The sequence below is a fragment of the Phascolarctos cinereus genome, unplaced genomic scaffold (assembly GCF_003287225.1).
Source record: "Phascolarctos cinereus isolate Bilbo 61053 unplaced genomic scaffold, phaCin_HiC Scaffold_726;HRSCAF=1367, whole genome shotgun sequence".
NCBI classification, from domain to species: Eukaryota; Metazoa; Chordata; class Mammalia; order Diprotodontia; family Phascolarctidae; genus Phascolarctos; species Phascolarctos cinereus.
Window position 1 is genome coordinate 401949279 of NW_027556098.1, and position 24378 is coordinate 401973656.

General features: G+C 45.0%; 1 protein-coding gene across 1 annotated transcript in view; it reads left to right on the forward strand.

Moving 5' to 3' along the window:
* The first annotated feature begins 7044 nt into the window (after window positions 1-7044).
* Window positions 7045-24378, forward strand: part of TTC34 (tetratricopeptide repeat domain 34) — a 62595-nt gene continuing 45261 nt past the window's right edge. Inside the window, exons 1-4 of the mRNA XM_020975651.2 lie at window positions 7045-7875; window positions 9602-10427; window positions 12628-12853; window positions 19233-19425. Of these exons, the coding sequence (XP_020831310.1) occupies window positions 7095-7875; window positions 9602-10427; window positions 12628-12853; window positions 19233-19425 (2026 nt within the window). The 5' untranslated portion in view covers window positions 7045-7094. The remainder of the gene's footprint in view (window positions 7876-9601; window positions 10428-12627; window positions 12854-19232; window positions 19426-24378) is intronic.

The window sequence follows — 24378 nt, forward strand, 5'->3', positions numbered from 1 at the left end:
CATCGATGACTCTGTTCACTCTTCACCCCCAAGCTTTGCCCCAGTGCTCTGAGCATCTTTGAGATAATATAAATATTTCAAATTTCTGTGGCTGTTCCTCCATAGATAGTGATTCTCCAGGGTATAATCGATGTTCTTCACAAGTGGCCATCCTTTTGGCAATTAGCTTCCCTGAACTTAGCTGGGCTGGCTCTGGTACGAGCCCATTCCCAGGGATTTTCCACCAGCCCAGTGAAACACCGCTCATAAAGAGGAATTTTTAAAAACAGTTTAACAAAATAGCAGTCACCAAGTGTTTGAGGAACCCAAAGATCTGTTTGGTTGAGAATTCACTATTCAACAACTTATGGGAAAGCTTGAAATCAGTTTGCAGAAACTAGGTATAGACCAGCAACTGACACCATGTACCTAGACAGACTTCAAATGAGTACATGATTTAGACATGAAAGGTAGCAACATAAACAAATTAGAAGGGCAAGGGAGAAATTTACTTTTTAGATTTATGCATAAGGCAAGAGTCCATGACCAAATAAGGGATAGGAAGGAATACAGAATGTAAAATGGATAATTTTCTAACATAAAATGTAAAAGTTTTTGCACAAATAGAACCAATACAGCTAAAATTAGAAGAGAAGGTAAATGGCGGAAGAGGGTAGGGAAATCCTTGAAGTAAGCTTCTCTGATAAAGATATCACTTCTAAGACTTATAGGGAAGGGACTAAAATTTATAAGGATAGGAACTGTTCTTGGCACAATGGATAGAGTGCTTGGCCTGAAGTCAGGAAGACTAATTTTCCCGAGTTCAAATCTAGCTGTGTGCATTATACATTTACTAGCTGTATGACCCTGGGTAAGCCGCTTAACCCTGTCTGCCTCAGTTCCACATCTGTAAAATAAGCCACAGAAGAAAATGGCAAGCAACTACAGTATCTTTGCCAAAACAAAACAACAAAAAACCTCAACAAAATAAAAATGAATGAGGTCACAAAGAGTTAGACATGACTGAAATGACTACAATAGCTACCACCAATTGATAAATGGTCACAGGATGTGAACAGGTAGCTTTCAGAGGAAGAAATGGATACCACAGTTATCCATAAAAAAATGTTCTTAGTCACTTATAATTAGAAAAATGCACTTTTTAAAAATCCCCATATCCACAGATGTACAGAACTGGCAAAAAAAAAATAGTGACAAATGACAAATGCTGCAGGAGCGATGGAAAAACAAATACATTAATGCATTATTGGTGAAGCTATGAACTGGCCCAGCCATTCTGGAAAGCAAGTTGGAATTACAACCCAAAAGTTATTAAACTGCTTATATCCCTTGACCCAGAGATGCCACTACCAAGTCTATAACCTCAAAGAATTCAGAGAAAGAGGAAAAGGACCCATATGTACAAAAATATTTATAGCAGCTCTTTTTGTGATAGCAAAGAATTGGAAACTAAGGGGGTGTCCATCAATTGGGGAATGTCTGGACAAGTTATGATATGAATTTGATGGAATAGTGTTGTGCTGTAAAAAAAAAATAGTGATAAAGGGGATGATTTTAAAGAAACCTGGGAAGGCATATGAACTGATGCAGAATGAAGTCAGCAGAACCAGGAAAACAATTTATACAATAACAACAGTGTAAAGACAAACAACTCTGAAAGACTTAGCGTCTCAGATCAATGCAGTAACCAAACACTGTTCCAAACACTGATGAAATGTGCCACCAACCTTCTGATAGAGATTAACTCAGGGCAGAATGAGATGTATTTTTTGGGGGGGACATAGTTAATTCAGGAATTTATTTTGCCTGACAATGTAACAAGGGTTTTGTTTTGCTTTCTCAACAGGATGGCAGGGGCTGGGGTGGAAAGAAAAGAAGATGGATTTTCTTTGATTGAAAAAAAATTTAATTGAAAAAATTCATTTCACAAATAAAAAGGAAAAGGAAAATCAGTCGAGGGGGAGAAATCTGAGGGTCTTAGTGAACTGCAAGCTCAAGGTTAGATATGGCAGCCCAGGAAGGCAAGAGGATTGTCCATTCTGTTGAGAGGCAGAGCATACAGGGCTATAGTGACTATAGACCCCACTACCCTCTGCCATTTGCCCCTTCCCAACCACTGTGTTTTAGGAAGGTCCCACAATCAACTAGAGATTCTCCCCAGAGGGTGAGCAGGATGATGAAAATCCTTGAGTCCATGTCACATGAGAATTGTTTAAAGAGAGAAGAGAAAACCTAGTGGGGGGACATCATAACTAGCTTCCAGTGTCTGAAGGGTTGTGGAATACGTAGAAGTATTCAATTTGTTCTTGGCCCCCAAAGCAGCACTAGGAGCAGCAGGTGGGAGCAGAGACAAATCTAGGCTTGACAGAAGACAAACTCACTAAAGGCTGAAGTTGTCCCAGGGTGGTATGGGCAGCCTTCACATTGAGTAGGGTCCCCTTCCCTGTAGGCTTAGTTTAAGCCAATGGCCATTGCCTGGGGATGATGAAGGTTTGACGGACCAGAATTTGGTCCAGGTGCAGTTTCATGAGGCCATACATAGATTTAAAATTCTAAAGGGACTTCAGCCATCAACATAAGCCACACCACTCCCTTTTTACAGATGAGAAAGCTGAGGCTAGAGAGTTAGTAACTAGCTGAGGTGTCTAGCGGCAGGGACAGGATTCCCATTTAGTGAAGTACTCTTCCCAGCAGGCTAGACATCTCTCTCCCGGAATGCTGCTCTGCTGGGTCCTCTTGTGGGTGAAAGCACCGGCAGGCAGGAATCTTTGCAAATCCTGGGGTTGCTTGGATATTTCCTTAGTCACCTGGAGCTTCTCTGGCTCCTTTCAGGGGCGGGGTCACTGGGGCTGAAAAGTCCTAGGAGGGGAGGAACTGCGGAGGCTCTGAAGCCCTCTTTTGGACGCCTTGGGTGTGGATGGAGTGGATAGGGTGCTCTGGGCGGAGCAAGGGTTGGGGCTGGGCTTGCAGCCAATAAGGGCTGGGCTAAGCTAGGGAGCAACTACCAGGACACTGTTGATGATCTCCCGGGAAACATCCCACGTGGAGGGACAGATCCTGGGCTGGCAGACCCGCAGGTAAGCGAGTGCCGCCTTCCTCCTGCCCCTCTGCCCCCAAGGCGCGCAGGCTGCGTGCGTCCTACTTCTCGGCACAGGGGCCACAGGAAGCCCCCCCCCCCCTCCAGACTTGAGTGCTTAGGAAGCACAGGTACTGCACTGTGGGTTGGGCTGGGGTGCTCTGAACTGGAGAGCACTGGGCTGAGTTGTAGTATGGCTGAGCTGAGATGCTCTCTGCCTGGGAGGGCTGAGCTGGACTGGGTTACACAGAGCTAGGCTGGACCGGGGTACACTAGACTGCGATACACTGGTCTGGCCTGGGCTTCAGTGCGGTAGGCTGGGCTAGGGCAAAAGGAGACAGCAGGAAGAGAGCCACAGAGAGGCATGGCCTGGGAAACCATCGACTTCACTGCCTCTCCAAATCTCTAAGTTCTGTAGATAGCCCAAAACTCCATGAATCTTTCTGACATCTATTTCCCTTGCCCCTCAGAGACCATTCTCTCACTCTCTCTCCAACTGCCTTTCTTCCTATCCCTTTTCCTTCCTTCATTCAGAAAGCAAAACTCCTTCCCAAGTGAGCCTGCCCAGTCTTCTTCTCTACCGTAAGGACTGAGGACTCCCCTACCTTGCCCCACTTCCTGGGAGCCATGGGCAGAAGCTGTCTAATGGCTTGTTGGAGCTAGTACAGAGAAGAGTCTAGCTCAGCTAAGAGGAAAGGGGGGACGGGGGACAATGACCTCTGAACTCCCTTCTACCTCAGGCACTCTGTGATTCCCATCAATGGTTCTGCAGTGGTTCCCTCCATCCATCCCTGCTCCACCAACTTTCCAGCCCCAGCCCCAGCCCCAAGAGACCAGAACCCAAGCCAATCGGCATACAGAAGCTCAAGCCAGTCTCCCACTCCAAAGCTAACACAACCTGCTAATGGGGGTGGGAGTCACAGTTTCCATGGTCCTGCCTTGGGCAGGGCTCGTTTGAAGGGTGTGGCGTGGGGGTCATTGGTCTGGGCCAGTACTTTTCCTATCAGACCTGGGAGCTGGGAGCTGGTTGGGAGCTGGGACCTAACCTCCCAGAATCTCTTTTAAAATACATGCAACAAGAACAACAATGAGGAACCGTGAGTAATCATTGTTTAATGATTCGTTTTGATCATTTCAGTTCAATAAAGACTTACTAGGTGTGTATTGTGAGCAAAGGAATAAGAGAGTAGGATGGATTAGGTAATTATTAAGTGTTTCTTATGTGGCAGGTAGTGGGCAGAGCACCGGGGATACAAATACAAGCAAGCAAGACTGCTTGCCCACAAGGAGCTTATAGTCTGATGAGGAAGGCAACCTATAAATTGCACTAGAAAAAGGGGGAGAGAAAGGAATAGGGAGGAGTCCTAGCAGAGCAATGTAAGCCTGCTTCCTGGGGATGATAAGACGAGGTTCAACCCAAGCAGTGTCAGGGAGGAGCCAGGATTGGGGTCCTAATTTCCTATGGGGAGAGTAGGTCCATGGCAAGAATGGATTTAGATATTAAAGGGACCTTAGAGGTCAGCTAGCACGACCTCCTCACTTAACAGGTCAGGGACTGAACCCAGGGAGATTAAATGATCAGCTCACAGTCACAGAGGCAGAAAGTGGAAAAGCCCAAATTCGAGCCTTATTAGCTGTGTGTCCTTGGGCCAGCCACCCAACTCGCTGGGCCTGACTTTTTTTTTTTTGTGGATCTGAAAGTTTTATTTGAATCTATTTCCTTTTTAAAAGAATCTTTATTTTTATCTGAACTTAAGAAATAAAGCAAGCATTTCCATAACATAGTAGAATAGAAAAAAAAAGATGATTGTACATGAAACTGCAAATCTCTTATGTACAGCTTGCTATTACTTTTAAATATATAGTAAAGTTATCATGTGACTTTCTTTTTTTTTCTTCTTTTCTTTCCTTGAGGAAGGGGCTGGAACAGATGGTCTCTTCCAGCACTGCTTCTATGACTCTACGAGCAAGGCAGTGTGGTGCAATAGATAGTGGGTCATCAAAGCCCTGGCATATTAGTTGTGGGACCATGGCCATACCACTTAATGTCTTAGACAATTCTCTGATTCTAAGTTATAGAAGAGTTGCTTATATGTGTTGTCTTCTCTTATTAGAATATAAATTCTTTGAGGGCGGAGACTGCCTTATTTTTTGTAATTATGTCCTCAGCACATAGCACAGTGCCTGGAACATAATAAGCATTTAATAAATGATTTTTTGTTCATTAATTCATTCCTTAGTAGAGGGAGTATATCAGTGAAATCACCAGTCTCTCCCTAGACCCTCCGGTGATCCTATGAATGCCCCATAGCAAGAAGATAAAATTCTCCCTCCTCTCTAGCTAGGGGACTTCCTGAAATTTCCCTCCCTGCCCCTCCAATTAGCCTATGTCTCCTTCAGCTCACGGTCATTCAATTTGTACTCAGGAAGGTAGTCATTTAAAAAATTGAAAGGTGGCAGAAAGACCCATAGACTAGAGTCCAAATTCTCCTTCTGATACTAGCTGTGGGAGACCAGCACAATGACACATACCTGTGCCATGTGCTAGTGGAGGTACTGAGGCTGGTGAATCTCTTGAGCTCAGAAGTTCTGAATTTCAAAGGAGGATGGAAAGAGAAGGGAATGAGCATTTATACAGCGCCTGCTGAGCACTTTACAAGTATTACCTCATTTGATTCTCACAATAACTCTGGGAGATGTTTGCAGCTTCCTCCCGCCTGTTAGCGTACAGTTTTCCAACTCTTTCCTGTAAAATGCCAGGGCAGGATGATAGGATTACAGCACCATCTATTTAGAGTTTCTACGGCGGAAATGCCCACAGTCCCACCACCGAGGTGGGGATGAGTCACTTTCATAAGCTAGGCTGGCCCTCAGACAAGAGCTTTGTGCAGGCAGTGGTCACCAGGCCTGTGCTCACCAAACCTCAGAGATGGATGGGGCCTCAGAGGCCGCTGCGTCCAGCCTGTCTCTGATGTGACCATGTCCCTCATGTGACCTTGTGCCTCAGCCTCCTTGGGCCTCAGTTTCCTCATCTGTAAAATGAGGGGATTGGACGTAGTGGCCTTTAAGGTCCCAGACAAGTGGTCATCTGGCTTCTTCCTGAAAACCTGTAATGAAGAGGATCCCACTAACCTCCTTGGGGGAAGGGGTGTCAATTCCACTTTGGAGCCAAGCAGAACAAGCCTATTTCCTCTTCTCCTTCTTCTTCTTCTTCTTCTTCTTCTTCTTCTTCTTCTTCTTCTTCTTCTTCTTCTTCTTCTTCCTAGGCAATGGGGTTAAGTGACTTCAGGGTCACACAGCTAGTAAGCATTATGTGTCTAAGGCCAGATTTGAACTCAGGTCCTCCTGAATCCAGGGCCAGTGCTCTATCCACTGTGCCACCTAGCTGCCCCTAAGCCTATTTCTTCTCATAGCATCCTAGGCCTAGAGCTGGAAGTGGCCTCGGGGGTCATGGTATCCAACCCTCTTGTTTTACAGAAGAGGAAACTGAGGCCCAGGGAAGGCCCATGGGATGATTGAATCATACACCTACAGGTAGAAGGGACCTCCAAGGCCATTGCATCCAACTCTTTCATTTTACAGAAAAGTAGACTGAGGCCCAGAAAGGTTAAGCAATTTACCTGAGGTCACACAGCTGGTAAGTGTCTGGGACAATTCAAACCAGGTCTTCCAGACTGCAAGTTTGAGGGTACCCCTTAAAATATATATATCCCCATTTGGGTCCAAACCTAAGACTTTCTATGTGTAGAGCAGATGTGATCACCACTACACCATGCAGCCAGTCAGGGACCAGTGCCTTCATGAGCCTGGAGTCACTTTTGTGCAATGATGAGGCTTTACAGGGGAGTGTTAGTGGGGGAACATTGGCAGAGGGTATTGTGGTGGGTCAGCACTGAGGAACACAGCCCTGCTGAAGGACTAACATCTCCCTTTCATCACTGACCACTGTATTCTCCATTCTACAGGCACTCCTCTAGGGTAAGGAGCAGGAGATGTGACCGTAAGAGGCCCACAAGGGATGTCAGCCCAGGAGCTCACTGTCCATCTGTGGCAGGAGGGAGACCGCCACCTGACCCTGGATGAGCTGCCCCTGGCCACTGCCTTCTACCTGGCTGCCTTCAGCTGCCACCCATCCTCAGTGGTGCAGAGGGCACAGCAGTCGCTGAGCCAGGAGCAGACGGGGCAGGTGGTCTCCATACTCGAGGCCTGGTGCCGGGGAGAGGCCCAGATCCCCTCTATCCACTGGGATGGCATGGCCGTGGTCTCCCTCACTGTGGCCCTGGCTGCCGCCTTCCTCAGCGCCCTCCACCCCAACAACCTGGCTGCCTCCCTCTATAGACTGACCACCCTGATGGGGCAGGGACGGCATGAGGAAGTGGCCAGTCGATGTAACGCTCTTCTGGAGGTCCACGTCCCAGGATCCCTGGAGCTGCGGCTCGTGCGAGCTCTGGCCTGGATCATGTCTGGGGCCAAAGTGGGTGATGGCGTCATTGAGTATCTCCAGGCCTTCGTCACCTATGCCAACCAGACTCTGGGCTTTATCCTCTCTCACCAACGGGACCACCTCCCCCTGCTCATTCGTGCCTGCCAGGATTACCTCCTGGAGCAGCACAAGGCAGAGGCAGCTGGAAGCCAGTGGGCCAGTGATTGTCACTGCTTCCTAGCTGCCCTGGCCCCCAGAGAGACCCAGGGATCCTCCACACAGGCTGCGTCTCTGCTCAGGACAGGCAGATGGGAGGAGTGTGTGACCATGTGCAGCCGCATGCTTGAATCAACCCCAACTGATGGCAAACTCCAAGGTACTAGCAGACAATTTTTTAAGTATTAACCATGAAGATAAAAGAAAAATCTTAACATCAGCTGCCTAAGTGGGTGGTTAATGGCCAGATACCAGCTGGGGAAGGTCTTCTGAAAAAGGTGGGATTTGAGTTGAGTCCGGAAGGAGGCCAGAGGAGTCAGGAGTTGGAGGTTAGGAGGCAGAACATTCCAGACATGGAGGACCACCAGTACAAAGGCATGGGGGTGGGAGATTGAGTGTCTTATTCAAGGGGAGTCAGTCAGTCAGTCAAGCATTTATTAAGTCCCAGATATAAAGTTCAAATCCAGCCTCAAACACTGACTACCTGTGTGACCCTGGGCAAGTCACTTCCCCTCAGTTTCCTTAATTATAAAATGGGGATCATGAGAGCACCCACCTCCAAGGGTTGTTGTGAGGATCAAATGAGACAATTACAAAGCGCTTAACACTCAGTGTCAGGCACATAGTAGGTGCCGTATAAAGTTCATTCCTCTTCCCCCTATAGATGAAAGGTAAATACACTTAACAGTGTGACCTTGGACAAGTTATCTAACCTCCTTGGTCCTCAATTTCCCCATCTGTACAAGAAGCAAGTTGGACTCAATGACCTTCCAGTTATAGATCTATGGGTCCCAATCCCATCTTTGTTGTGACCTTGGGGAAATCATTTACCCTTCCATTGCCTCAGTTTCCCCATCTGTATCAGGGAGTGGGTGGACTCTTCCAACTGTATCTATGGATTCATTATCATTATCTAATTAATTATCATTATCTAAGGGATCAGTCAGTGATTCAGATCATTATAGCCTCAATAGGGTATATTGTTGGCCTTCATTGGATAGGACTGAAAGGTAGCTAGGTGGTGCCAGAGTGCACAGAGAGCCAGATCTGGAGTCAGGAAGACCTGAGTTCAGATCCAGCATCAGACACTTCCTAGCTGTGGGACCCTGGGCAAGTCACTTCATGCTGTTTGCCTCACTTTTCTTATCTGTAAAATGAGCTGGAGAAGGAAATGGCAAACCACTCCAGTATCTTTGCCAAGAAAATCCAAATGAGGTCATGGAGAGTCAGACAACAAAGAGTCTAGGATAGAATGGCTTAAGGATAGTGAAAGTGATGCCCAGCTTCCCTCATATGAGCCAGTCTTGATCTCTAGTTTTGAAACCAGAGCCCTATAGCTGATTATTTTCCATATCTGCCAAAAATTATCTCCCTGGGTAGAGGGTTTGATTCATAGAATCACAGGATGTCAGAGTAGGAAAGGCCCCCTAGGGACCATCTGGTCTAACTAGTGCCTGATAAAGGCTTCCAAAGACCATGAAAATGGGACAATAGAAAGCAAATGGAGTGGCTGAGCCCCTTTTTCTCATACAATATCAGAGGCTGGGAATCCTAGTCTGTCAGAGAGACAACATGGGTGCAGTAGAAAAATACTCAGCTTTGGGGTCAGAGGACTGGAGTTCAAAGTCTACCCCTGATCATTGGTACTCAGGTGACCGAAGGCAAGTCCCTCCCTTATCTTTCCTGAACCTCAGTTTCCTCATCTGTAAAATAATGAGGCTGAGCTCAGAGGTTATGGCCTTGTGCTCTGTATGAGGCCATCTTGCCCCACTAATAACTGGAGGTAGTGAATTAAATAAAGACCCAGATGATTCATTTAGCTGTAAGTACAGTCACCCGAGGCTGATTTGTCTTTTCCCCTTCTGCACACCTTGCTCTTCCCCAAGGAGAGTGTGCATCCATCCTGCTGGTTATCCGTGCAGCAGCCTCTTTCTGCCTTCGTTGCCGGAGCCGGGAGATGCTTCAGGACCTCCAGGAAGCCTTCCGGCTGAACCCAGACCGCGCCAAGAGGCAGCTGGAAGAGGTGTTCTCACCCAGGGACATGGATCAGATCCTGGCGCAGGCCCAGGAGATACTGGAGAGGGACTTTTCCCTTTTCAGAGAGGCAGTGAGAGCTCGAGTAGAGCTCCGAGCTGATGGGGGCACAGAGCTACTGCCTCCCATCGTCCACACCCTGCGCTTCCTCCTATGTGTGGCTCCCCTCGGGGCCCAGCGGGAGCTGACCATCCGGCTTATTGACTGCCTGTTGCTGTCCGGTGACAGCCACTCGGCCCTGGGGCTCTGCGATCGCCTTCTTGGGTCCAAGCACCCTACCTACCTCAGCACCTTGCTCACACTTCGGGGATTCTGCACCCTCCGTGCAGGCAAGGCCGGGCAAGCCCTGGAAGATTTCCAGGCAGTGGTGGAACACGAAGCCCCCCACCCTGGGAGCTGCGTGAGAGCCCTGTGCGGGCGCGGGCTGCTGCGGCTGCTGGCCGGCAGTCCGTACCTGGCCACTCTGGACTACATCACCGCCTCTAGGCTGAGGCTGCAGGAAGCCGTCTTCACCGTCAAGTCCTATATCCCCTGGAATCAGCGGGGGCTGCTGCTGAAGGTGCTGCAGGAGGAAGGGCAGAAGATGCTGCAGAGGAGGGCGGAGCCGGCCTCGGGAGGTACCAGCACCTGCTGCAAGAAGGCAACCGAGGAAGAGGGCACCCTGCCTGCGAAAGAGGGGTAATCCCGATTCTCATCCTTAACCTTTAAAGTAATGTACAACGAGGTAGAGAATGAAGACCCTTTCAAAGGACGCCCTAACATCCCTCACCTTTTATTTGAAGTCTGTGCAGGTATTTTCCCAACCATTGGGGGCAACTGGGGGGTGCCTGGCCTGGAAGAATCCTCTTCCTGAATTCAAATCTGGCCTCAGACACTTAGTAGCTGTGTGACCCTGGGCAAGTCACTTAACCCTGTCTGCCTCAGTTTCCTCACCTGTAAAATGAGCTGGAGAAGGAAATAGCAAACCACTCCAGTATCTTTGCTAAGAAAAACCCCCAATGGGGTCACAGAGAATCAGACACTACTGAAATGGCTGAACAACAACAACAACAAAAATGAGGCAAAGGAGTTAAGTGACTTCCCTATAGCCAGAGAACAGAATAAAGGCAGGACTAAGAGATAGTAAATAAACATTTATTAAGCACCTACTATGTGCCCAGCAGAGTGCTAGGGATACAAAAACAGGTAAAAGATAGTCCCTGCCCTCAAGGAGCATCCAATCTAATGTCCTAAGAATCGGATGTAAATCTTCTGTTTTTTACTACCCTGCATTTGTACAACAGGCTGATTCTTCTGTAATCTCAGGCAGATGGGATATCATGGAAAGCATACTGGATTTGTAGTTAGAGGACCTGGGTTCAAATCCTAGTGAGGTAGCATAGTGCCACACTTTGAGTCAAGAAGACCCTAGTTCAAATCCTTCTGCAGTCATTTGCTACATGTGTGACCATGTATTGGGCCAGCTACTTTAACGTCTCTTAGACTCTGTTTCCTCCTCTGTAAGATGAGGATAATGGCAACGGCTGTCTCTCTAGCTTATTGTGAGGATTAAGTGAGAACACATAGGTAAAATGCTTTACAAACCTTAGAAGCCCTTAACAATGTTTCTTTTTAATTGTCGTTACCCTTATGACGCTGGGCAAGTCATTTCCTCTTTGGACCTCACTTTCCTCTTCCATAAAATGAAAAGGTGGGATGATAGAACCACAGGGCTCTGGAGCTGGAGTTGGAAGGGACCGTGGATGTCATAGGGTCCAGCCCTTACATGACCTTTTCAGTTCCTTCAAACTCTAAATCCTACAAAATTATCAAGGAGACTGTGGCACAGTTACAAGGCACACCGGAAGTCCGAGGGCTTAGGTTCAAACCTCATCTTCACTAGGGGAGCTGGGCAAGTCCCTGAGCCTCACTAGGACTCTTACCTCATCTGTAAACTAACAATTAGATGAGAGTCTCTCTCTCAGGTCCAAATCTATAACCCTGTGAAATGATAAGTCGAGAGGCCTGAGATCTCAATTCCTGCCGTGGGGCTTTAGGCAAATCACGAAATTTCTCATATTTAAAATATGGGTGATTATGCTTGGATTACCAACCTCACAAAACTTTTGTGAAGGTCAGAGGAGAAAATGGAGACAAAGTGATTTGCAACTTGTAAATCTCATTTAAAAAAATAACCAGCTATCATTTTCTCATTCTGCTTTAATAGTATTGTAAGGCAAACTTTCTCTTCAAAAAGTACAGACCTGTGGTTTCATTGGGTTAGGGAGCTCCAACATACTCTCTCTCTCTCTCTCTCTCTCTCTCTCTTTCTCTCTCTCTCTCTCTCTCTCTCTCTCTCTCTCTCTCTCTCTCTCTCTCTCTCTGTCTCTCTCTCTCTATCTCTCTGTCTCTCTCTCTGTCTCTCTATCTCTCTGTCTCTGTCTCTCTGTTTCTTTCTCTCCCTCTCTCTCTCTCTGTCTCTGGCTCTGTCTCTGTCTCGCTCTCTGTCTCTCTGTCTCTCTGTCTCTCTCTGTCTCTCTCTGTCTCTCTCTGTCTCTCTCTGTCTCTCTCTGTCTCTCTCTCTCTCTCTCTCTCTCTCTCTCTCTCTCTCTCTCTCTCTCTCATGAAGATTAGCATGTCATCTATAGCCTAAAGATTTAGAGACTTGCCTATAGTTTAAATATATAAATAAATACTTAAGCATATAAATATTTATTAACTATAGAGGTTAAATGACTTTCCTAGGGTCACCCAATCAGTATGTGCCAGAGGAGGCCATCGTCAGGCAGGAGGGGGGTGGGGAGGAGAGCAGAGGAGCCTCACTGGTGAGTAGGGAGCCCAAGATGGATGTCCCGGCCCATCTGCAGCTGACCTAGACTTCTCATTCCCCTTTTCCAAGGGATGCCTGTGGGGTTCATCAGCTGGCAGCCCTGCTGATGGAGCTGGATGCAAGTGATGAGATATCCAGGCTTCTGAGTGCGGATGCCCTCTACCAAATGGGCCGTATCGAAGACGCCCACAAGACCCTCTTGGTGGCACTCTCCAAGAGCCCCCACACGGCCCCCATCCTGGCCCGCCTGGCCCTGCTGCAGCTACGGAAAGGCTTTTTCTATGATGCCAACCTGGTAAGGTAGAGGGGGGAAAAGGCGTAAGGAAATAGGGCATCAGGAGTAAGAGAAATCAGATAGCAAGGTTCACATAGAAGAGGCTGAGCATCTACATGTGCCTCAGTTTTCCCATCAGTAAAATGGGACTAGATGAATTTCTTCTAGCTTTGGTATTTAGGGAGGAGGGAGGGTCAGGGGAAATAGCCCTGGATTTGGAGTCAAGGGATCACAGGGCCATAGCTTCAGGGGTAGAAGGGACCTCAGAGGTATCAGTCTCTGTGCCTTTTCCCATGCCTAGAATGCTCTGCCTCCTCCCCTCCACCTCCTAGCTTCCTTGACCTCCTTCAAGGCACCACCTCTCCCAGAAGGACTGTCTTGGTCCTATCCACTGGTGCCTCCCCTCTCTGATCACCTTCTGTCTACTCCACCTTTATCTTTTAGGTACTTAGATGTTTACAGTTTGTCTCCCCTGTTAGACTGTGAGTTCTAGGCGAGGACTGTTTTTGTCTTTCTTTATGTCTTCAGAACTTACCACAGTGCCTGGCATACAGCAAGCACTTAATAAATGTTAGTTCACTGACTGATTCTGGTTTAAAATTCAGTGTTCTTTGTATCCAACATCATCTTCAGAGGGGGAAGATGGAGGCATGGGGTGAAAGCCCATATAGTAACTCGACTAGGAAAGAGTCAAACTTTGAGCCAGGGTCATTGAATCATCTCTCGTGTCTTAGGCCAGGCCCTCCAGAGACCAAAAGCCATTGAGCTCTGGTCTTCTTTGGCATGTCCCCAAAATGTACAGCCTACTTTATCCCTGGTACAGATTCCAACCCTGTGACCTGGTGTAAGGACTCTGAACACCCCTGGGCCTCAGTTTTCTCCTTGGTAAAATGAGGGGACTGGACGAGGTCCACCCTAAGGTCCCTTTTAGCTCTAAAGTGTGTGATCCATCAGCTAGAAAGGTTTGCTGATGGTGGCCACAGTCCAGGTGAAAGGCTGGGTGCAGGAATTCAATTAACCAGCAGAGGGCATATTCAGGTCTTACCAGCACAGAGAAGGTCCCACAACGGGACTTACATTGTTTAAGTTATTTTTCCCTGTTCCATCTGCCCCAAACTATCCCCCAAATGTATATAGGATGTCTATATGGTCTACATATATAACATATGTGTGAATATATTTATATATGTATATAATTTATATATGCATGTACATATTTGTGTGTGTTTAGATAGATAGATAGATAGATAGATAGATAGATAGATAGATAGATAGATAGATAGATAGGTAGGTAGATAGGCAGACAGATAGGCAGATAGATAGATAGATAGATAGATAGATAGATAGATAGATAGATAGATAGATAGATAGATAGATAGTTGGAGAGATGGATGGATGGATAGATAGATAGATAGATAGATAGATAGATAGATAGATAGATAGATAGATAGATGGATAGATAGATAGACAGACAGACAGACAGAAATAAGTGTCACACAGTTAGTAAGTGTCTAAGGTCAGATTTGAATTTAGGTCTTTACTGACTCAGGGCCCCAGTATCTGTGTATGTATGCATGCATGTATGTGTGTATGTATGTATATGTATATATAGAGAGATAGATGTATAGCTATATACATAGATGTGTATATATACACATGCACACAAATATGTGTATATATACATGCATTTGTGTATATAAATGTGTGCATGTACATCACATGCGTACATACACATGCATTGTATATCCCCATACCATAAATACATACACATGTGTGCACATATACATATACACTGTACTGCATATATGCATCTGTGTGTGTGTGTGTGTGTGTGTGTGTGTGTGTGTGTGTATACAAACACTGGGCCTGGAATCAGGAAAGCCTGAGTTCATATTTGGCCTCAGACATTTACTAGCTGTGTAACCCTGGCCAAGTCACTTCACCTTCATCTGCCTCAGTTTCCTCACCTGTAAAATAAGAATAATAACAGCTTCTGTCCCCTAGAGTTGTTGTGAGGACAAAATGCCATAGTATTTGTAAATCATAAAGTGCTATGTAATCTTTAAAGCACTACATGAATACTAGTTATTATTGTTATTAGCTATAATTACCTGTGATCCATTTCTCCAGAGGCAGCATGGTAGTAGTGCTTGGCTTCATTGACAGAGCTGGGGAGGACTCAGGATCAAACATGGCAGAAAAAAAAAGTGTCCCCGAGGCCTCATCTGCTCTCTTTCTTTTTTGTTCTATTGTAAATTTAACAAAAACGAGCAAATGCCAAGAATGCAGTTACATAGACAAGGACTACAGCAGCAACCACAAAAAGAACAGAAAACAGGGGCCGCTAGGTGGTGCAGTGGATAGAGCACCGGCCCTGAAATTAGGAGAACCTGAGTTCAAATCCGGCCTCAGACCAAACACTTGACACTAACTGTGTGATCCTAGACAAGTCGCTTAATACCAATTGCCTAAAAAAAAAAAAGAAAAAAAAAGGAAAAAGAACAGAAAACAGCTAATTTTCATTAGGAGTTGTTTGTTTTTGAAAAGTATGTAAATTCACATTTAATTAGTGGATTGACAATCTTTTACTAAGAGCCTATTGCTCACACTCTGCTAAGTGTTAGGGACTTGAAGATAAAAGAGACACATCCTTGCCCTCAAGGGGCTTACATTCTACCCAGGGAGCCAATGCAAGCCTGGCAAAACTGTCCTCACCAAACCTCAGAGCTGGAAGGGCCTCAGAATCCATCTAGCCCAACCCATACCTGACTTAGAATCTACTTCCAACATCTCCAAGAATACTGCACCTTCTTTTGTCCAAGACCTCCGAGAAAGGGGAACCCAGCTGCCTCCTCCATGCTGCCCTTTCCACTTTGGGGAGGCTCTGACTTAAACTGGTATCTTTGCCAGCTTCTACAAACCTGTGGATCCTGGCTTATCCTCTGGGGCCAAGCAGAGCTAGGCTAATCATTTCTACACCTGACAGCCCTTCAGATGCTCCAAGATAGCTCCCAGCCACCACCCCCTCCCCCAAGGCTTTTCTTCAGTCTAAACCTCCCCAGACTGAATGTCCGTGGACTCCAGGCCCTTCGTTATCCTGATTTCCCTCCTCTGAATCCTCTCCCAAATTTCAATGTCCTTCTTACAGTGTGGTGCCCAGAACTGAACAGATGCTGGAGAAAAGTGTCCCAGGGCACAAACGTTCTGTGGTTTTTTGTGTGTTTAACTGTTTTTCAGTTGTGTTCCATTCTTCATGACCCCATTTGGGGTTTTCTTGGCAAAGATACTGGACTGATTTTATGCACAGTATGGTATCATATCCCTTCTACAAAGATGCACCAATTTTGAGGCAGCTAGGTGGCACAGTGGCCTTGGAAACAGGAGGACCTGAGTTCAAATCCAGCCTCAGACACTTGACACTTACTAGCTGTGTGACCTTGGGCAAGTCACTTAACCCTGGTTGCCTTACCAAAAAAAAAAAAAGATGCACCAATTCCTGTTGTCCATCGCTTTGGGACTCTTCCTACTAGACCAGTGATTCTCAGGCTTGTTGGTCTCAGAACCCTTTACACTCTTAAAAATTATTGAAGATTCCCAAAGAGCTTTGTTTATATGAGTAATATCTATCAATATTTATTCTAGTCAAAATTAAAACTAATAGCTAAAAAATTATTTACTAAATGATTTAAAATAACAATAATAAACATGTTAACATGAATAATATATTTTGTGGAAAATAACTATATTTTCTAAAACAAAAAATAATTAGTGAGAAGTGTCATTGTTTAACATGTCTTTGCAAATCAGCACCCCTTTATGTTATTAAAGATTATTGAGGACCTAAAAGAGCTTTTGATCATGAACTTTCTATCTATTGATATTTACTATATTTGGAATTAAAATGGATAGTTTTAAAATATTTATTTACTAATTTATTTCACGTAACAGTGATAAACATGTTAACATAAATAATATGTATTTATGAAAAGTAGTTATACTTTCTCCCAAAAAAAAATAGAGGGCAAAGAGGGTCATTGTTTTCTACCTTCTTGTAAATCCTTTTGACATCTGTCTTAATAAAAGACAACTGGATTCTGCTATCTGCTTCTGTATCCCATCTGTTGTGATATGTTGTTTTGGTTAAAGTACATGATGACAATCCTGATTAATACAGATATACGATTAGAAAAGAGAGGAGCATTTTAATAGGCAAATGTTTTAGTATTATCATAAAAAATAATATTGACCTGAGTCTTAGGGTCTGTGGACGACACTTGGAGAATCACTCAATATGAGCTATGGTGCCCATATTCCCAGATCCCACTCTGGCTCACAAACTATGCCCCTTGTCCCAGAAAGCACAATTTTAGGATAGCAGAATGATGAGGGATAAAGAACCTGGAACATGATTCAGGAAACCTGGCTGGTGGGCTAAATCAAACCAGTGACTATTCCTGCCACTAACTTAGTCTCGGCCTCAAGGTGGCGCACTGAGCAGAGTGCCAGATTTGGAGTCAGAAAGACCTGAGTTCAAATCTAGCCTGTAATACTTATTAGCTGTGAGACCCTAGACTAGTCACAGAACCTCTTTCTGCCTCATTTTCCTCAACTTCAAAATGGCTGTTTGTGTGGATAAAATGAGATAATTAATGTATTAAAGTATTCTGCAAACCTCAAACTGATATATAAGTGCTAGCTGTTATTATTATTATTATTGGTGTTATCATTATTGTTGTTAATCATCATTGTTATCATCATTATCTAAATCTCCTGATGCTACCAGAAGTTTCTGACCTCCTGAATTGAGGGTTGGAAGCCTTAGAGGATCCTGCACCTGAGCTTTCTCTAAAGATGGGAAGGGATGGTCCTATGTGGATGAAATGAAGGGAATCCATTTGAGAATCCATCAGAGGAGAGGAATCCTCTTCCCCCAGGTTTCCAGCCTACAGCTTGAGGCTGACATTAGGACCAGAAGTTGTGTCCAGGTATGCCTCTTTATGGAGACAATGGGAAGCTTTAGGACCACGCAGTTAGACTCAGAGTTGGCCATGCTTAGGGGAAGTCTAGTCCTACCTGGAGCCCCACCCTTAGCTCCAACCATAGAGAACAGAAACCTGAGGTCCAAGGAGGTTATGTGATTCATCCAAGGTCACACATTAGACTTCCACCAGAGTCAAGATTAGAACTCAAGTCTCAAGATGCCTGAAAAGCTGCATGTCAATCAGATATTAGTGAATTTAGTCATTCTGGAGGAAATGGCTGTTCAGGAATCCTGAGACAAAACCATTTTGTAAACTGGAATTTTTTTGGTTCTGTAAGTTTTCATTTTGGAAACATACTTTCCATAGTTCTAGTTGGGTCCATGTAGGGAAGGGAAAATGGGAGTAGGATAGAGAGGAAGCTGAGTAGCAAGGAAGGAAGGAAAGATTTATTAAGTTCCTCCTATGGGCTAGGTGCATCCCAAATATTATCTCACTCCATCCTCACAACAACTCTGGGAGGTAGGTACTATTATTATCTCCATTTTAGAGATGAGGAAAATGAGGCAAGCAGAGGTTAAGTGACTTAGCCAGGGCTCCGCAGCTAGTAAATGTCTTTTGCCAATTATGAGGTGCAGCGAATCCATCACTTTCAACCTAATATGGGTGACATAATACATGTGTGAGGCCCGATATGGACTTGGGTCTTCCTGACTCCAGGCCTGGTGCTTCTAACTGCTGAGCCACTTAGCTCAATCAAAGTTGGAAGGGAGAAGTCACTGGTTCTGAAGTCTGAAGACCAGGGTTCAAATACTGTCTCTGCTACTTAATGCAGTCTGGATGTCTTCAAGTAAGTCCCTTGGCTGCTCTAGGCCTCAGTTTCCTTCTCTGTAAAGTAGGGCAAGGTTGGGCTAGAGGACTTCTCAGGTTCCTTCCAATTCTAGTTTTATGCTCCTGTTATGCTATCCATGTGACTTTAGTCGAGTCCCTTAACTTCCCTAGGGCTTAGTTTACCCATATATAAAATGGGGAAGGGTTTGGACCACTTGGCCTCTGAGGGTCCTTCTGGATGTAGATCTATGGTCCTTTGATCCATCTTGGCTAACCCAGACATGGACAAGAATTCCTGCATCAAACACATGCCCCCCTCAAAAAAAATGTTCATTTAGCCTTTGCTTAAATGTTTCATTTGAGTGAGGGCTGCAACATATCCATCATAATTTCCCACCCCATCAATCTCCAGCTGGTATCCTGTGCAATGTAGAGATTGGGGTTGGTGGGAGGAGACCAGCCTAGAGGACCTTGGATGACAAATGAGATTTTCTGCAGTAAGAAATAGGGAGCTATAGAAGATTGTGTATCAGGCTCCCCAACCTATTCCTTTGAGGATAACTCTCCCTTTGCTTCCCTACCTTGCTCAGCTGATAAAGAAAGTTATCCAGATTGGGGACACCTCCTGCCTCCAGCTAATCATGGAGATCTTCAGGGAAGAGGACCGGAAGCTGCTGCAAAACCACTGCCACTCGAGGGCTGTGACAATCCTGAAGAATAAGCAGGGGGACACGTACACCAAAGAGGCCATTGCCTACCTCTCTCTCGCCATCATTGCCTCAGGTATGTTTGGAGGAAGATGAGATCCCAGGCTTAGAGCTGCAAGGGCCCTGAAAGAGCATCTCTCCAAGCCCTCTTATTCTACAGATGAGGAAACTGAGGCTCAGAGAAGTTAGATGGTTTGTCTAGGGTCATTCTAGTTGATATCAGAGCCAGGATTCAAACCCAGGTCTTTGGACTCCAAGTGTGTCCATCTTTCCATCATGCCACACATCCATGATGACAAATGAGATTAAGTGACTTGTCCAAGTAAGCATCATAGGTGGACTGAATCTAGTTCCTCAGACGTCTAGACTTAGGGCTCCTTCTTTCCGCTGCACCATTGTGGAAGGCAAGTCCAGTATGAGACAGTAGTGGAATGGATCATCTACCCATTGGGTGATGAAGGGCTGCCTTGAGAGGGACAAGGCTTTCTGGAGGAAGGATGCAATAATCCCATTTGCTCTACCCTGGTTGGACCTCAACTGTGATTCTGAGGGTCACGCTTGAGGAAGAACATTAGTAATCTGGAAAGTGTCCAAAGGAGACACCCAGCATGATAAAAAATCCATGTCATGTAAGGGTCCATCAGAGGAATTGGGCACATTTGGCCTGGAGAAGGAAAGATTAAGGGGAGCCATGATCATGGTGTTCAAGTATTTGAAGGATTATCATATAGAGGAATGGTTTGACTTGGTTTGCCTGGCCCCATAGGGCAGAATCAGAAGCAGTGTTTTGAGGAAGATCTAGGCTTGAGGTCAAGGGAAACTTCTTAACGCTCAAGATGTAGAATTGAACATACTATTTTGGACATGGCCAATGTGGGGATTTGTTTTACTCAACTCTGCATATTTGTTGCAAAGATATTGTTTTTCCTAATTTTGTTTTCAGGGGAAGGGGAAGGAGGTGTGAAAAAGAGAAAATAAATGCTTATTAATTGAAAATAAATCTAATAGAAAGAAAGAAAAACTTCCTAACAATTAAGGCTGTCAAAAATTGGAATGGGTTACCTCTAGAAGACCACTTGTGAGAGACATTACAGAGGGTTCCCTTTTATCTTTACATCTGTAAAAAATAGGATCTGTTTCAGATCCATAAATCCATTTCCTTATTATGAGTGTGCAGCTATAAGACTAACCAGCAGAGGGCGAGAGTGTGATGCAAAGAAAGCCCAGGGATGGTAAAGCTTCCCTGTGTTCACCATTCCCAGTTGTTCCCAGTTGTTCACTTCCCAACCCCTCTTCCACCCTCCCAAAAGCCAGCTGGGACCCAGGATTCCACAAGAGATGCCTCTAGTACAGCTAGGATAGCTATCTCCTACTTTTTTCTGATTATTATTTTTTGTATTTATCTATCTATTCATTTATGTATTCATTCATTCATTCATTCATTTATCTGTTTGTTTGTTTATTTATTTATTTCTAGTTTTCAACATTCACTCCCATAAAATTTTGAGTTCCAAATTTTCACCCTTCCCACCCACCCTAAGAAGGTGTGCGATCAGGTATAGGCTCTCCATATACATTCATATTGAACCTATTTTCACATTAGTAATGTTGTAAGAAGAATTAGGACCTTCTGCATCTCTTACTTTTGAACACTCCTTTTTTTTAAATGATGGAAACTGAGCACAAAATAAAATTCATCCCCTCTTGTTGGGATAGAGGATGAAATCCCAGAATGGAGCAAACTGTTCTTCAAACCAACACATGCACACAGACACACACACACACAGACACACACACACACACACACACCCCTATGAATGCAAGCACACAAGACTTTGACATTTCTCTGCTTTACCCTTTACCTTCCGGGCTCAGTAAGCAAGAAGTTAGAAAGAGGCTAGGCTTGTCATTCAACAATCAGGTCGCATGTTCCCAATCATATATTTCCTGACTAATATTTTTGCGCTGTCTTGTGTCTAAGGAGCATATTGCAAGCTCTCTAAATGAACTTACCATGCATTCCTGGGATGAATATTATTAGGTCTTAAAAAACAAATTTATTTTCACATGCATTTATAATCTCCCTTTCCTATTTCCAGTACTCCAATTAAACAACAACAAGAAATAATAATTAAACTCCCATCATAAACATTCATCCCTAGGTCAGCAAAACAAATTCCCCCATTTGGCCATGCATGAAAATGTCCAGTATTTGAAGCTTATCACCTCTCTGGCAGGAGATGAGTGCTATTTCATCTTCAATCCTCTGGACTTAAGATCTATCATCACATTGGTCAGAGTTCTCAATTTTTCTTATGATTACTTCTTAATGTGCTGATGCCTTGGCTGGCATTTACCATATTTGCCAGAGTCCAGGGTGCAGTATTTCTGAAAGCTGAATCCATTTCCTGTCTCTGATCTCTTAATGACACCTGCCCCGAGCACATGAAGGGCTGGCTGATCAAAGGATTCAGAGTGTGGCCAAAGAGCTTTCTCCCTGGTGGGAATGGAAGAGATCTGGGTTTCAAGTCAGAGACTAGATGTGAATCCAAGCTATCCTCTCACTGCCTGTGTGACCTCGGGCAAGATTCTGAGCTTCAGTAATTACTCTCATCTGTACAATGAAGGGGTAGATAAGTTCTTGGGTCCGTTTTGGCCTCTCTGATCCAGTTATCCTATGAGCTATAAAGTGAAGGGGCTGGGCCAGATGACCTTCCCCTGATGCTGAGTAATACCATTACTATTCCTTTGCTGTTGTTCAGTTGTTTTCAGTCATATCTGACTCTCTGTGACCTCTTTTGGGGTTTTCTGGGCAAAGATATTAGTGTGGTTTGCCATTTTCTTCTCCAGCTCATTTTACAGGTGAGGAAACTGAGGCAAACAGGGTGATGTGACTTGCCCAGGATCACATAGCTAATAAGCATCTGAGGCCAGATTTGAACTCAGGTCTTCTTGATTTCAGGCCCAGCACTCTATCCATTTCGCCATCAAGCTGCCCAGAATTATTTATTATTCATAATAATGATTAATCATAATCATCATCATCATCTAAAATGCAGCACCCAGAGCTATACATAATAGATTCAGTCTGATAAGGGCTAGATACAAGGGGACAGTACTCCGTGAAGCATTTCATGGGTTCTAATGTGACTTTATCACAGCAAATCTGGGAAGTATATACATCATTTCTTTCAGTGTTTTCAATGGATGGCAAATCTGTGTGACCTTGGGTAACTCAATTCTCTCTCTGTCTCAGTTTCCTCATCTAGGAAATATAGGAGTTGGATAGGTGACTGCTGAATTCTTTTCCACTTCCAAATCTCTAAGGATGTGAATGCTGCCTCCATGGGTACAAACCATAACCCATCCATGCTTTCTCATCCTCTGGAACACTTAACAATAGCATTCATATAGGTCTGTAGGTTTGCTGAACAATCTAGTTTGATCCTCACAATGGTCCTGTGAGGACAGCACTATTATCATCTTCCATTTTACAGATGAGGAAACTGAGTTTGGGCCAAGGTCACATAGCTAATACGTATCTATGCCAAGATTTGAATTCAGGACTTCCTGACTTCAACTCAAACACTTTATCTGCTCTGCTACCTAGCTGCCATAGACACTTAGCTACTTAGCTATGGCCCTCCCATAAATTCCCCAGAGAAGACACACCCAGTGAGCTGGAGGGATTACTCAAGGTCATGAATGGTTCCATGGGTTCCAGTGTAGCCCTTGGGCCCTTGACCATTGATGGTCACTTCCTTATTTCCCAAGTGCTATTTTCATGCCCCATCTTGCACATCAGTCATTATCAGTAACACTGCAGTCTATTCATACCCACTCTCCATCAATGAGTTCAGTATTATTGTTGATTAATATATTAAGTTATAGCATGACTTGAGTCAGTCATGGAACCAGGAAGACCTGGGTTCAAATTCTGCCTCTGACTTACCCTGGGCAAGCTAACCTCTCAGCTCTCTAGGCAGCTTTAGAAGTCTATAAATGGCAGAGTGGGCACCATACTGAGGGTCCTCATCTGGGAGGTCTGGACCCTATCCCTAAGGTGCTGATGCTTTGGGTTCTATTTCCATGGGAATAAAATTCCACTTAACATCTCTCTTGTAAATGGTTCCCAAATGGTTCAGTCCACCCACAAGCCTGGCCCACGCTTTCCTACCTATATACATGGTGTCGTTGGGTGCACACAGAAACAACAGTGAAGTCCACGAAGAGAGAAACCCATGTGCCTGCAAGCAATTCATGCCTCTATTTACTACAGGCCTGAATGTCTATGGGCCCTTTGGGGAATTGTCTGAACCATGCCTAACCTGTTCATCCTCTGTGTTCCCACTGTCCTGCTGGACAAAGCAGCTACTCTTAGGGCTTAGAAGTAGTGTTAGTTTCTTTCAATAAACAGCAACCTTATACTCTTTCAGTGAAATAGCCGCTCTGCTTCTGGGGTTTGTAGTTTTCCACACCTGTGCCTTGGCAAAGCTCTGAAGAATATTAAGTTATTTTGATAACAAATAATTCCCTCAAGTCAGAGAATTGCAAAACTCCTCAGATCTGGATTCTGCTTTCTTCTGTGAGCTCCCAGCAGCTAAGGTGCTGTCTGTCCTCCCAGAGCCACTGGAGGTCTTGTCTGACCTTATTCAGCTCTCAAATTGTAGACGGTGTGAAAGAGCAATCCAGCTTATCCCAGCCACTCTTGTCCCACCAGGGTTCTCTTGTCTCCAAGCAACTCCAAAGCTCTCCTCCAATGGGCTTTCAGCAGCAACTACAGAACTCACCTGATTTCAGTCATCTTCTCTTCGGGGCCTCGCCCTAAGGAGCTGTTCCTCTCCTCTAAGCATCCTCTGCTCTGCTCCTTTGGAGCGTCAGGAGACACTCTGATCTTCTTCTGCCTCTGCTGTTCCCATCTCACTCTTGAAGGCTTTCATATCTCCTCTTCTGATCTCTGATATTTCTCTCCCCCACCTTCACCCCTTCCTGATATGGTTTCTTACCCCTCAAATCAGGACTCTCATTG